The 12,153-nt window shown below is 37.7% G+C and overlaps 1 protein-coding gene across 1 annotated transcript in view; it reads left to right on the forward strand.

The window, feature by feature from the left end:
• Nucleotides 1-1,454, forward strand: part of m1ap (meiosis 1 associated protein) — a 33,721-nt gene extending 32,267 nt beyond the window's left edge. Inside the window, exon 12 of the mRNA XM_020711635.3 lies at nt 330-1,454. Coding sequence (XP_020567294.1) covers nt 330-539 — 210 coding nt within the window. The 3' untranslated portion in view covers nt 540-1,454. The remainder of the gene's footprint in view (nt 1-329) is intronic.
• Nucleotides 1,455-12,153: the final 10,699 nt, after the last annotated feature.

Raw genomic sequence — 12,153 nt, forward strand, 5'->3', positions numbered from 1 at the left:
TACGTAAGTGTAAATCTATGAAACAGCTGCTTTAGATCCAGAGAGAATGTCATAAAGCAGATGGGATTATTCAGAATTCGTGTTTCCTGTCCCAGTTATCAGCTCCCATGCAGATGCTGGCTGTGACTCATCTGTGATAAGACTGCAAACATGCAAATACTTCACTTCAATGCAAAACGCAAACCTATCCACTGCCTCTCTCTCCTGTTCTTTTCCTTCTTGTAGTTTTTCTCATTTTTGAATCAAGTTTACAAAAACACGCCGCACTGACGATTGTTTTTCAGTTGTGTTTTTTTTTAATTAACAATACACAAACTGTCTCCATTCAGCTGCAAAATCTAGGGCGCCAACACGGATCGCACAGCAAGGTCAAGGCCACGGTGGCCCCGCTGCCCCCCTCCACCTCTTCCTTTTCCTCCTTCCTGGGACCTCCTCCATCGAAGCGTCCCGCTCTGAGCTTCATCTGCAGCCGCCGCCGCCGCCCGACTCAGCCAGACGACGAGGACGGTGACGACAACAGCGCGGCGAGGATGCAGTAAGAGCTCAGAGAGAGCAGAGCCCGATTCCCACACACAGTCACCCACACAGTCACCCAAACCGTCTCCAAGTTCTCGTTCATGTTGTTTTTAAAGAGTTTGTGTGGAACGTCTCACAGTTGCTCGGTGAACGTCCACAAAAGCCGGCGTGCACATTCCTCTCCATTCTGCCCTTAAACCCCAGTGTGAGCACAGCTTTAGTGTTTTAATGGGAATGAAGCGGCGGACAGAGGGGCCCCTCTGCGCCCCCCCCTCCAGACAGAGCACCCAACAAAAACTGGTCCCGTCTGCAAAAACGGAAAATGTCATAAGAAAGGACTTTGACGCTGTTCTGACAGCAAACCCCAACAATGACAGCATTGATGCAGGTCTATGTTTCCAGAGCCACACACACACCTAATCAGCATCCCGCCATTCCGCCCCCATGCCACCAACGACCCGCCGGCACAACGCCGTGATGTCACAGGAGTTCCGCATTCACCAGTGAAAGCCACAACGGCGCTTTTGTCTGCAGGGAGAATTCACTTGAACCTTCAGCTCTGCCACCCTCCACCCTTTGGCTCTCCTTCATCCTCGTGAGCCGCCAAAGGCAGAGCAAACGCGCGCCACCTTCATCCAATAGTTCAGGCAGAACAACACTGGTGTCTGTAAGCAACAACAAAAAGGAAAGGTCAAAGGGCGTCGAATCCTGACCGTGACGCCGTCAGAAACACGCCATGTTCATTTTCAGAGCTGCAAGCCAAACACTTCCTGTCTGACTTTGGTTTGGACTTCTCTGCTGCATTCTAACTCTGACTGAGTGTCTGGAGTCTCTGTTCTGTTTCTGTTCCACCCTTCAGGTGACACAACCTTCCTGTGTTCTAAACTCATGTTGTTTATTTTATGAGCTGTGACCAAAATAAAAGCATCATTTATTAACCGTTTTACATTACTTCTACAAGCTACAACCACAAAAACTTTTAACCTTTTGAACGCCCACAGATTTTCCAGCGGAGGATTAAAAAAATAAAACATGACGTGAAAATGAACAATGAGGGGATCCTAGCTGCTGATAGCCTGTGCGCTTTGATTTAAATCATGTCTAAACACCTAAAAAACTATTTTTTAAACGTTTTTAAATTACTTTTGGCTATTGCTGATCAAAATCTGAATTAAAGATAATTATGTCATCACAATATTGACTAGATTTTATGTTTTTTAAGCAAAAATACAAGAAAATTCAACAGAAAAGTGTCTGCAGTAAAAAAAAAAAAAAAAGAATATCAAGGCATTACCTTTAATTAAATTTGAGTTTTCATATTAAAAATAAAGTGTTTAAATAAATCACTAATCGTTAAAGACCCACTCCAGTGAAAATGGCGTTTTTAACACGTTCTTGTTGCATTTTTTGGGCTTCATGGATGGAATCTGAAAGACTCACTTTTTAGTCTGATTAGAAACGACAAGCTCCAAACTTAAACAGGACACACACAAACACACAGTGACAGATTTGATTCTGAAAGAGTATTTCTTTCTGGTTCATATAGTTTCTGGAAAGGTTCAAATGAGTCTTTTTTTTATTTTGTGTACGCATATTAAGAGTGTCACAATTCTCGGTTTAAACCGAACCCTATGTTGCACAATTCAACCGAATTTTGGGGAAAGTGAATCGTTGAATCGCTACCATTTACATTGAAAGTGTCAAACATGCGTGTTGAGCCTAATTTAAGAAGGATATATCATTCTTTTTTTTGTTACATTACACCGGGCTATTTAGAGACCAACGGAAAGGTTTTTTAATATTGTTTTTTGCTTGTAAACAAACTTAAACAAAGGATATTTCTGAATGATTTGTTTTTGTTGTTGTAGTTTTGTAAAACACAAAGTGACCCAAAAATCGAGGTTGGAACCGAATGATCGTTGCATCAGGAGTGAATCTGAGAGTACAAGACATAACAAACACAGTGATGTTGGTTTACAGTGGTGCCTAAACACTCAGTAAATAGATTTTATCTGTCTTTACTTCTTAGGACTTCTGCCTAAAAATATGAAAACAACAGTGACTAGGTTTTTTTTTTTATATCTTTATGCTAAGTTTATTTTCTACAACGTAGTTTTATGGCCACCAACAAAATAAAGTAATATTACAAATTTTAAGCTTGTCGTAAATTTATGAGATTAAAGTGGAGGTGAGCATGCAGAGCAGCAGCAGCTGAACGCCGCGCAGCAGCAGAGCAGACCCACTAAACTTAGTGAACCAGGTGAGCTGAACGTTTAATGATAACGTTCCAAATGTTTGGAAGCTCATGTGTTTGAGTTTAAGGTTTATGAATGTTTTAATTATTGATGGTGGTTTACAGGATCTCTGCAGCCCGTTGATGAAGATATCGGTCTCCCTGCAGATGCAAGATCTAAGTCTGTGTAATGCTTCCGTCTGAGGAGGAGGAGCACTTTTAGGCATTTGCAAGGTTCTTCTGCTAATATAACAGACTATTTTTATTTATCTTTGTTGTTTTATGTTGAAAAAAGATCATTTATCTGCAGGATAAATTGTAACTGTTTGCACATTGGTGTTCTGTGCATGACAGGTTCATGACGTAATGAGACAAATGGACTTCTGGGTATGTGAATAATGATGGCAGAATAAAGTAGCGGTCCTCTACATCCAAATGTGTCTCTGAGCTCCTGATTTTACTGATGAAACTCAGCTTTACCGACACCGAACCCCGGAAAGCCGGCTACACTGACAATAATCGGATTTTGAGTGACCAAAAGGTTCAGAATTTCTTTGTTTTTGAAGTAAAACTTCTGAAGAGGCTCCACATATTTCATCTTTAAGCAAGGCTCCAATAAACAGACAACTTTGTTGTTTTTTTCTCGTTAATTTATCACATTTTAAATTTGTCTTTTTTCTCGTAAATGAATGTTTTAAAGTCATAAACGTATGACTTTAAAACACCTTATTTTACGAGAAAAAAAGTATTAAATGTAGCCTATGACTTCTAAAGTTATAAACAGACAACTTTCTTCTCGTAATTTAACAGTCGTGATTTTTATCTCTCGTAAATTTATGAATTTATAGTCGTAATTTAAAAAAATATTTTCATTTGTAAATTGGCCCTAAAACTCGGTTGTAGAATCAAGCCCTGATCGTTTGTTCGGTAGCAGGAAGTTGTGTCTTCTCTCTCTGAAACTGAGGCTGTCAGGGACCTGCCTGTGTGTTTTTTATGACTTTTTAAATGAGGAAGCAGTAAAAACTGTCAAATCCTTTTGTTCCATTCTAGTAAAGTTAAATTGGACATTATTTTTTTTTTTTTTTTTGTTTTTTTTTTTGTTCCTTTCATGAAAATTGATGTTCAAATGTTTACATGTTTGTCTTACATATTGAACATTTTCATGATTGGAAGGGAGCAGAATTGAAGAACACAATTCTTATAATTATCTGCTCCCTTTTAAACATTACATTTACATTTCTCACACCATCACCTGTGCTCAGATTGCACAATGTACAGTTCCACTACACAGTAAATACATTCCATTCATTTAATACATATATTCCAAAAATTGCATTCAACAGTCAAGTTTGTACAAACTAATTTGTTTAGCTTTATACATGCGTTTAAATTTAATAATATTTTGACAACTTTTTAACTAATTCTCCTGGGAATTCCACATTTTTACCCCTGCTATAGACAAACACTTTTGCTTTAATGTTGTTCGAGCAATCTGTTGTTTGAAATCAAATTTTCTCCTATGATTTTCATCTCCTGTGGTAAAAATAAAAAACTTTTGTAGGTCTTCTGGTAAATCTCTGTTTCTGGCTTTAAACATAACTAATAAGGTCTGCAATTCAATTAAATTTTTAAGTTTTAATAAGCCTGACTTAATAAAAAGTTCATTTGTGTGATCTCTAAAATTAGCTTTGTGAATAATTCGAATAGCTCTCTTCTGTAGTAGAATTAAGGGCATTATATTAGTTTCATATGTATTTCCCCACACTTCAATACAATATGTGAAATAAGGTAAAACCAAAGAGCAATATAACATGTGCATAATATGACATGGTAAAATATATTTAGATTTGTTCAGAACAAAAAGGCTCTTGGCTACTTTATTTTTTACATAAAATATATGAGATTTCCATGTTAATTTGTCGTCCAACATAACCCCTAAAAATTTAAATTCAGACACCTGTTCTATTTTTATATTGTGGGAGCCGGTTTAGCTCGTGCTGGTTTGCGGCGCCTTCCGTCCGTGAAACCCAGGTTCGAATCCGGGCTGCTCCCTGTTCCCTTCTCTACTTCTGTGCCAGTCCCAAGCCCGGTTGCTTTGAGAAGGTTGCGTCAGGAAGGGCATCCGGCGTAAAACATTGCCAAATTTACCATGCGACTTGTTCGCTGTGGCGACCCCTGATGGGAGGAGCCGAAAGAGAAACAAGTTCTATTTTTATATTGTCAATGGACAAAGTCACTTCTGTTCTGTTTTTATTACCAAACACCATAAACTTTGTTTTTGTTAGATTCAAAGATAGTTTATTGTAGTCAAACCACATTTTGAGTTTTATCATTTCCATTTCAATACTTTTAGCTAAGGTTTTCAGATTATCCCCAGAACAGAAAAAATTAGTATCATCAGCAAATAAAACAAACTGTAACAACTTAGAAATATCACAGATATCATTTATATATAAAATAAAAAGTTTAGGTCCTACAATTGAGCCTTGTGGGAGTCCACAAATAATATTCATAAGATCAGACTTCTTACCTCCAAACTGTACATATTGTTGTCTGTTTTTTAAATAACTGGTGATCCAGTTCAGGGCGATTCCTCTAACCCCATATGCATATAATTTAGAAATCAAGATAGAATGATCTATGGTGTCAAAAGCCTTCTTTAAATCCATGAAAACTCCTATTGTGTATTTCTTTTTGTCAATTGCTGTTGAAATTTCTTCAACTGTTTTCATTATAGCCAAACCCGTGGACCTTTTAGAACGAAACCCAAACTGATTCTCACTTAACAATTTATTTTTTTCAATAAAGCTGTCTAGTTTGTTAACAAACAACTTTTCTAAAACTTTAGAAAATTGAGAAAGTAATGATACTGGTCTGTAATTATTAAAAGTATGTCTGTCTCCATTTTTAAAAAAAGGAATAACTTTAGCTATTTTCATCTTCTCAGGAAAAATTCCTAATTTAAGTGAAAGATTAAAGATATGATGTAGTGGTTTTACAACACAATCTATGGTCATTTTTATTAATTTCATGTCAATCCCGTCCCTGTCCTTTGAGGTCTTGTTTTTTAGTTTGTATACTGTAGTCAAAATGTCATTTTCAGTCACATCAGATAAATACATAGAATGGGAAATCCAATTTTTATTTTCAATAATATCTTTTGATTGTAAATTGCATGTAATATTTTCTGCTAAATTGGGTCCTATATTTACAAAAAATGAATTGAATTCATTTGCCATGTCCTCTTGCTTTTTGATGACCACATTGTCTTTAAGGAAGAAGTGAGGTAGTTCTATTGATCCTGACTTATTTCCTATGACCTTATTCAGAATATTCCACGTAGCCTTTAAGTTATGTTTATTTTCATACAGAATCCTATGATAATATTTCTTTTCAGCTTGTCTCAATACATTTGTTAACTTGTTTTTGTAAACCTTATAACGTTTTTCAGCTGCTGCTGTTCTTAAGTTTAAAAAGTCCTTATAGAGTTTGTTTTTCTTTTTACAAGCATTCTGTAGGCCCTTTGTTATCCAGGGTTTTCTGTTATTTTTAGATTTAGGTCTACTTAGAACTTCTGGACAGTGTCTATTGTAAAGATCTAAATAACATTTCAGAAAAGCCTCATATGCACCGTTTACATCATTTGTATAAATTTCATTCCAGTCTTGATTTATGAGATCACTTCTGAAAGCGTTCAGAGTTTCATCATTCCTTATTCTTTTGTATATTTGGTGGATTTCTGCTGACTTTTTTTGCAACCTGAAGTCAAATATAGCAAATACAGGCAAGTGATCGCTTATGTCATTAATTAATAACCCACAATTTCTTTGAGTTTCCAAAATATTGGTAAAAATGTTGTCTATTAAAGTTGCACTACTTGTTGTTATTCTGCTAGGCTTTGTAATCAAAGGATACAATCCTTTACTATATAATGAATCGAAAAAATCAGATGTTTGTAAATGTGAATCTAGCTTTATGAGATCTATATTGAAGTCTCCACAAATTATTAATTGTTTATGGTGATTTAGATTACTTAACATATCTTCTAAATTTTCCTTAAAAGTTTCAATTTTTGATCCTGGTTTCCTATATACACATCCAACAGTCATATTTTTGTTTTTTTGTAACTCTATTTCCACAGCAACACTTTCCATTAAATCATCAATAGTAGATGTCATGCATTTTACCGGTTTCCATTTTAAACCGTTGTCAATATAAAGGGCAACTCCCCCTCCAATCCTATTTGTTCTGCTATTGTAATACAAATCATAACCTTCAACTTTCAAATTATTTTCCTTCCCTTTAATTATCCATGTCTCTGACAGAGCAATTACTTTAAATTTTCCTTTAAATGTGTCCAAAAAAGATTTAATTTTATCAAAATTTCTTGGTAGACTTCTACAATTAAAATGAATAACAGAAAATTTTCCCTCAGTTTTAACTTCACTGAGTTGTTCCTCGCAGTAATATCTGCAGGTATCCTTGAACTTATTAAACACATGAGTGTCTGGATCCACATCATTATCAAAATCATAAAGTCCATGCTCTGTATAATCAAACTTAGAAGTGTTTTCACTCACCACTGAGTCAGTCATTTGTGCTGAAAATAAAGTCCTTCTCTCTACAGAATAGTCCACAGTCTGATTCTGTCAGTAGAGTCTAAACAAAATAGAACTTTAGAGTTTTTCATTTGTACTGATCCAGGTCTTTCAGTTGTCTCACTGCTACCACTTTAGCTTGCTCTGGTGATCCATTCAGTTTTATGAACACTTTTCCATTCCTGGTCCAGGTGGCTTGTATTTTATGTTGCTTTTTCAGGATACGACATGTCCAAGCAATTTCTGAGTTTTTCTTGGTCAGGTGCTCATTTAAATAAACTCCAGTGCCCTTCAGTTTCTTTGCCTCCTTTAGGATTTCCACTTTGTGCTTTCTGCTTACAAATCTTATAATGATCATAGGCTTCTTTTTTTTATCCTTACTTGGCAGAGTGTGGCATGCTGAGATGTGTCGACTATCCAGATGAATGTCTTTACTTCTCATATAGTGGATCACTTGTTGCTCCAGGGTGTGCTGCTCCACAGATGGTGCATCTTCACCTTCTTGATCACTTTTTGGGTCAGCAGCCCGGGCATAACTTTGATGTCTGGTCTCTAGCCCTGTGAGCAGAAGGTCATCTGCTCTGGAATTCTGCTCCAAGTCATCCACCTTTTGCTCCAGGATTTCAATCCTTAGATCCTTTTGTTTGATGACAGCCTTTAACTCCTGGATCTGTTTTTCCATGAGACCTGTCAGTGTTTTCTGATTTTTTACCACTTCACTGATGTCCCTTGACAAGAAGTTCAGAGATTCCTTCATTTCTGCAATTTCAGCAGCTAACTTGGTATTACTGGACATCTTGCTCCGAGTCCCAATAGAGGATGACATGCGCTGCACGATAGTTCTCTTCTTTCTGGATACAATAACTACTAATTGTCGAAATTATCAAGTAGAATAAAGTGGATACATAAAGCAGAAATACCAATGTCTTGACTTTTGATGGATGTCATCATATTTTAGCGATTTTTGATGGATTGAATCAGGCCTTTAATCGACCTCATCACGACACAGAGCTTTTCTTTTCTCATTCTTTTTAAGTCTCACTCCGATTATCTTTGTGAAAGTGGTTCCAGTGGTCTTTTAATCATAATTATGCCATTTTTGGCCTGAATCTAAAAACCTGTGTCGTTTCCTAGGACATCTGACTCTTGCCACAGAGTAAGCCCGCCCCCACTTCCCGTCATCCATCTGCTTAAGTGCTCACAGCCTCTCACACCCCAACCTAACAATATTATCTGCTCCTAAATTAAAATACTCAGAAACGCTATTTTAGACTTAATAGTCTTCATAATTGCCCTCCATCATCACAAAAATGCTGTAAGAACATGTTAGAAACACCAAAGACCGCTGCGGGTGAGCAGTCGTTTTTTAACTCGCAGAGCTGATCGCTCCAAATTATTTCTAGTTTGGGACGTGAAGCAGAACCTACTCGAGTTAGAAAAACGTCTCACGGCCTCAAAGAAAACACAAAACCCGCTCCAACCTGACATTTGCAAAGCTATCAAAAAGAGAGATTTTTCTGCAACACACATGTTTAAACCTAACTAGAGCTTCAAAATGGAACATCATGTTTTGTTTCCGGCATATTTATGCGCAACTTTCACACAAACACAACTACCGTAGTTTTGAGGGATTTTGTTTAAACTGAGGCAAAGTTGAACATAAACTCAGGTAATCCTGTAGGACTTTATACAGCATGACTACTAATAAGCTTTACGTTTTGTGTTCTACTAGAATGACCTCAAATGTAGGCAGATTTGAGTCCTTCGTAGCCATACTTATATCTTAACGCTACATTAACCCCTTCATGTCTGACTTTCTTTTTCCAATCACTGAATATAAGAAAATATAAAAACAATATTTTCCATTAAAGGAGATGCTAAATTAAGCAGAATCCCGGTTTAATGGTAAGTTGTGAGTCAGCAACATACGGCATGAGGGGTTACATCCTTTTCTGACCTTTTTTTCCCACTGTAACCTATGAAAAAAAAGTTCATTTCAGTGTGATCTACATGGCACTGACGCAGTTATCATGATAACTTTTAGCGTTGCGACTTCCTGCTTCATTCTCAACGTTCCATTTCCGTTTCTCTTTTTGCAGAAAAGTCTTTTTTCCAGGCTTTGTGTGTGTGTGTGTGTGTGTGTGTGTGTCACACAAACTGTAATCCTTTGTGTCTTTCCTGGAATTGTCCTTGCTGGCTTCAGGACTGGGAGAGTTCAGGGTGAAAAGGCTGTGCAGAGATGCACCCGAGAGACAAGAGCAGAGAGCAGATCAGAGAGAACTGAAAGAGGAAGTTCACCTTAGTGAGTGGGAGGTGAGGTCCTGAAAAGGAAATCTCTGGGTCACAATGGTCTCTTGAAGTCTGCAAATGTGTTTTTTAAAACCAAATGCTGACAAAAAAGATGTGATACACACAGGTTTTATTCTAAATGTGATGCAATCTTTGCATCACAGAGTGAAGGAATCATCTGGATTTCAGCTGCACAAAGTCAATGACACTTTCTTCTTACTCACACAGAGCTAAAAATAGGTTTTGGTGGTCTGCAGAGTCAAAAAGAGGAAACCAGAACAGTTCTGGTTTTGAACACACACTTCCAAATCACACCTGTTTGAAGAAAAAAGTTGTTTCTGTTTGCTGTAGTAACTGCAGCCCACGGTTTCCTCACATTGGACAACCCAGATGGCTGCTGGGATACATGCCCAGATCACAGGTGGGAGGGGCTCCAGCATTGGACTGTACATGAGAGCTGGACTGAGTGACCAGGGAGTCAGCGCTGGCTCCAAGAAGCCAGAATCCCAGAGACTTCTTTAGAGAATCGGATACATTTTTGACATGTTCTTGCTAATCCTCATAATCTTTTTTTATACTTCAATAAACTAAACAATCAGATGCCTCAATAAAAGCGTTGGGTCTCCCGTCAAACATCTGATTGATTCTCCTGAGTCAAGTACTGGGGGTGTGGCCTTCCAACGAGCTCACTACTGACTGCCTGGAGTGTAACCATAAAAACCTGGACTCAGACCAACTCGCATCAATCACCGCTTACCGACGGCATCTGGCTCCAACACGGCGACGTCAGAAGTGAGTCGCTTTCTATGGGTGATGTCCCACTCACTCAGTCCAGTTCTCATCTACAGTCAAAGGCTTTGACTCCACAGGAAGACCATGCGGCGCAGACAGAATGATCCTCAGTTAGTCTGTGACAGGTGCTGAAAATGAGTCCGAAAATTGGCATCTTAAAAAAAAGAAACAAAGAATGAAGTTGTATAAGAGAGTTCAGATCAAAACTTTAAGCTGTGACTATCCGTAACTATCACCATACAAGGCCAAATACTAGAGGGACTACTTTTCCCCCCCATCATGTAGAGAAGCGTTGATAGAAAGACAGTTTCAGTGCCTCTTCTAGTTCTGAGTGGAAATGCAACTTAACGTTTAGATGAGGAGGTGAGACTAAACTGGACCTGATTAATGATTCAAAGGTACATAAAATAAAAAGGCAGGGGCCTTGATATTTGCATAAACATCACAAAACTACAGAGTCTAATCAGGCAAAAAGAAAAAGTCAGAGTTTCCCAGAATTCCCTGCTGGTGGCTGATGTTTCTGTTTAGCGTGTCCTGGATACAGCCGTATTGATCCGCCTCTGCAGAGGTCTGCATGAGCATTTTCATATGTAGGTTGAAGGCAGTCAGTCGATCAGCTCTGCAGATGTGTGAAAAGGCAAAGGCACGCAGCAGAAAAATGTGATGGACACAAAAGACGGAACAATCGCTGAAAAAATATGTAATTAACTCACTTGTGGATTTTTAAATTGCAAAAGTTTCCAAAAACTCTCTTCTGTGTTTAGAAAAAAAAGGTTTTAGAGTCAGGATGAACTATGACAGAGTACTAGGGCCACCATAAAATAAATAATAAATGGGGGAAAAAAAGTTGCAAAAGTATTTTTAAAAGTTCACACTACTATAAGAACAAAGCAATCCTAAATCATTGTCTTTACGAGAATGAAATCATGAGGAAACAGGCAACATCTAACAAAAAACAGTCACAACATGAAGAAAAGATTCACTTAGAGCACTTTAATGGAAAAATGAAATGAACATTTTGGTTCAATTTGCTTTCGAACTTGAGCCGAGTCAGTAAACATCCCAGTTACCATGGTAACACACTACCAGACCCATGTTAAGGCTCATTTAAAATTCGATGGTAAAACGTCCTGTTTTGCAAAAACGAAATCTTTGACATCAGCATGATGTGAACTTTTGTTTTTTGTTTTTTTAAAGTTGACTTTGACTACCTTCCTTTTTTTTTATTTCGCCATGCCGTCACGCTGCCATGTGCAACCGAGAGCTCCTGTTGGTTCACTCTGTCAAACCGGTCCAGTTATTTTCAGACCAAAGTGCTTGAAACCTTTTAGTTTTAACTTTGCAATAAGGGGGGGGGGGGATGCTGAGTCATGATGGTTCTGAAACAAGTCCACAGTTTAGCTTCTCTGGTCATTTAGGATGAAAGTAAAAAGGAAAATTGATTGGAAAAAAAAATGCAGTAGCTTTCAAATTAAATAAATAAAAAGAAATCAAATGTTTCACGTTGGAGAAACAACTGGAGCTGAAAAGTTTCAGCAACAGGAAGCCAGGTTGAAGTCTGAGATATTCCACAAATGTGTGCTACACCCTTTAAAAAAAAAAGTCAAGTTTAACCAAAGGTTAACGAGAAAAACAGAAGTTTGCCGCTTCTCTTTCTGTTTTTCTTCCCTCTTTCAGTCTGAATGAAGCGATGTATTCACTTCTCTTCCAGCAGCAGATGGAAAA

Source organism: Oryzias latipes, chromosome 18 (genome assembly GCF_053564925.1).
Source record: "Oryzias latipes strain Hd-rR chromosome 18, Olatipes_Hd-rR_3.1".
Taxonomy (NCBI): domain Eukaryota; kingdom Metazoa; phylum Chordata; class Actinopteri; order Beloniformes; family Adrianichthyidae; genus Oryzias; species Oryzias latipes.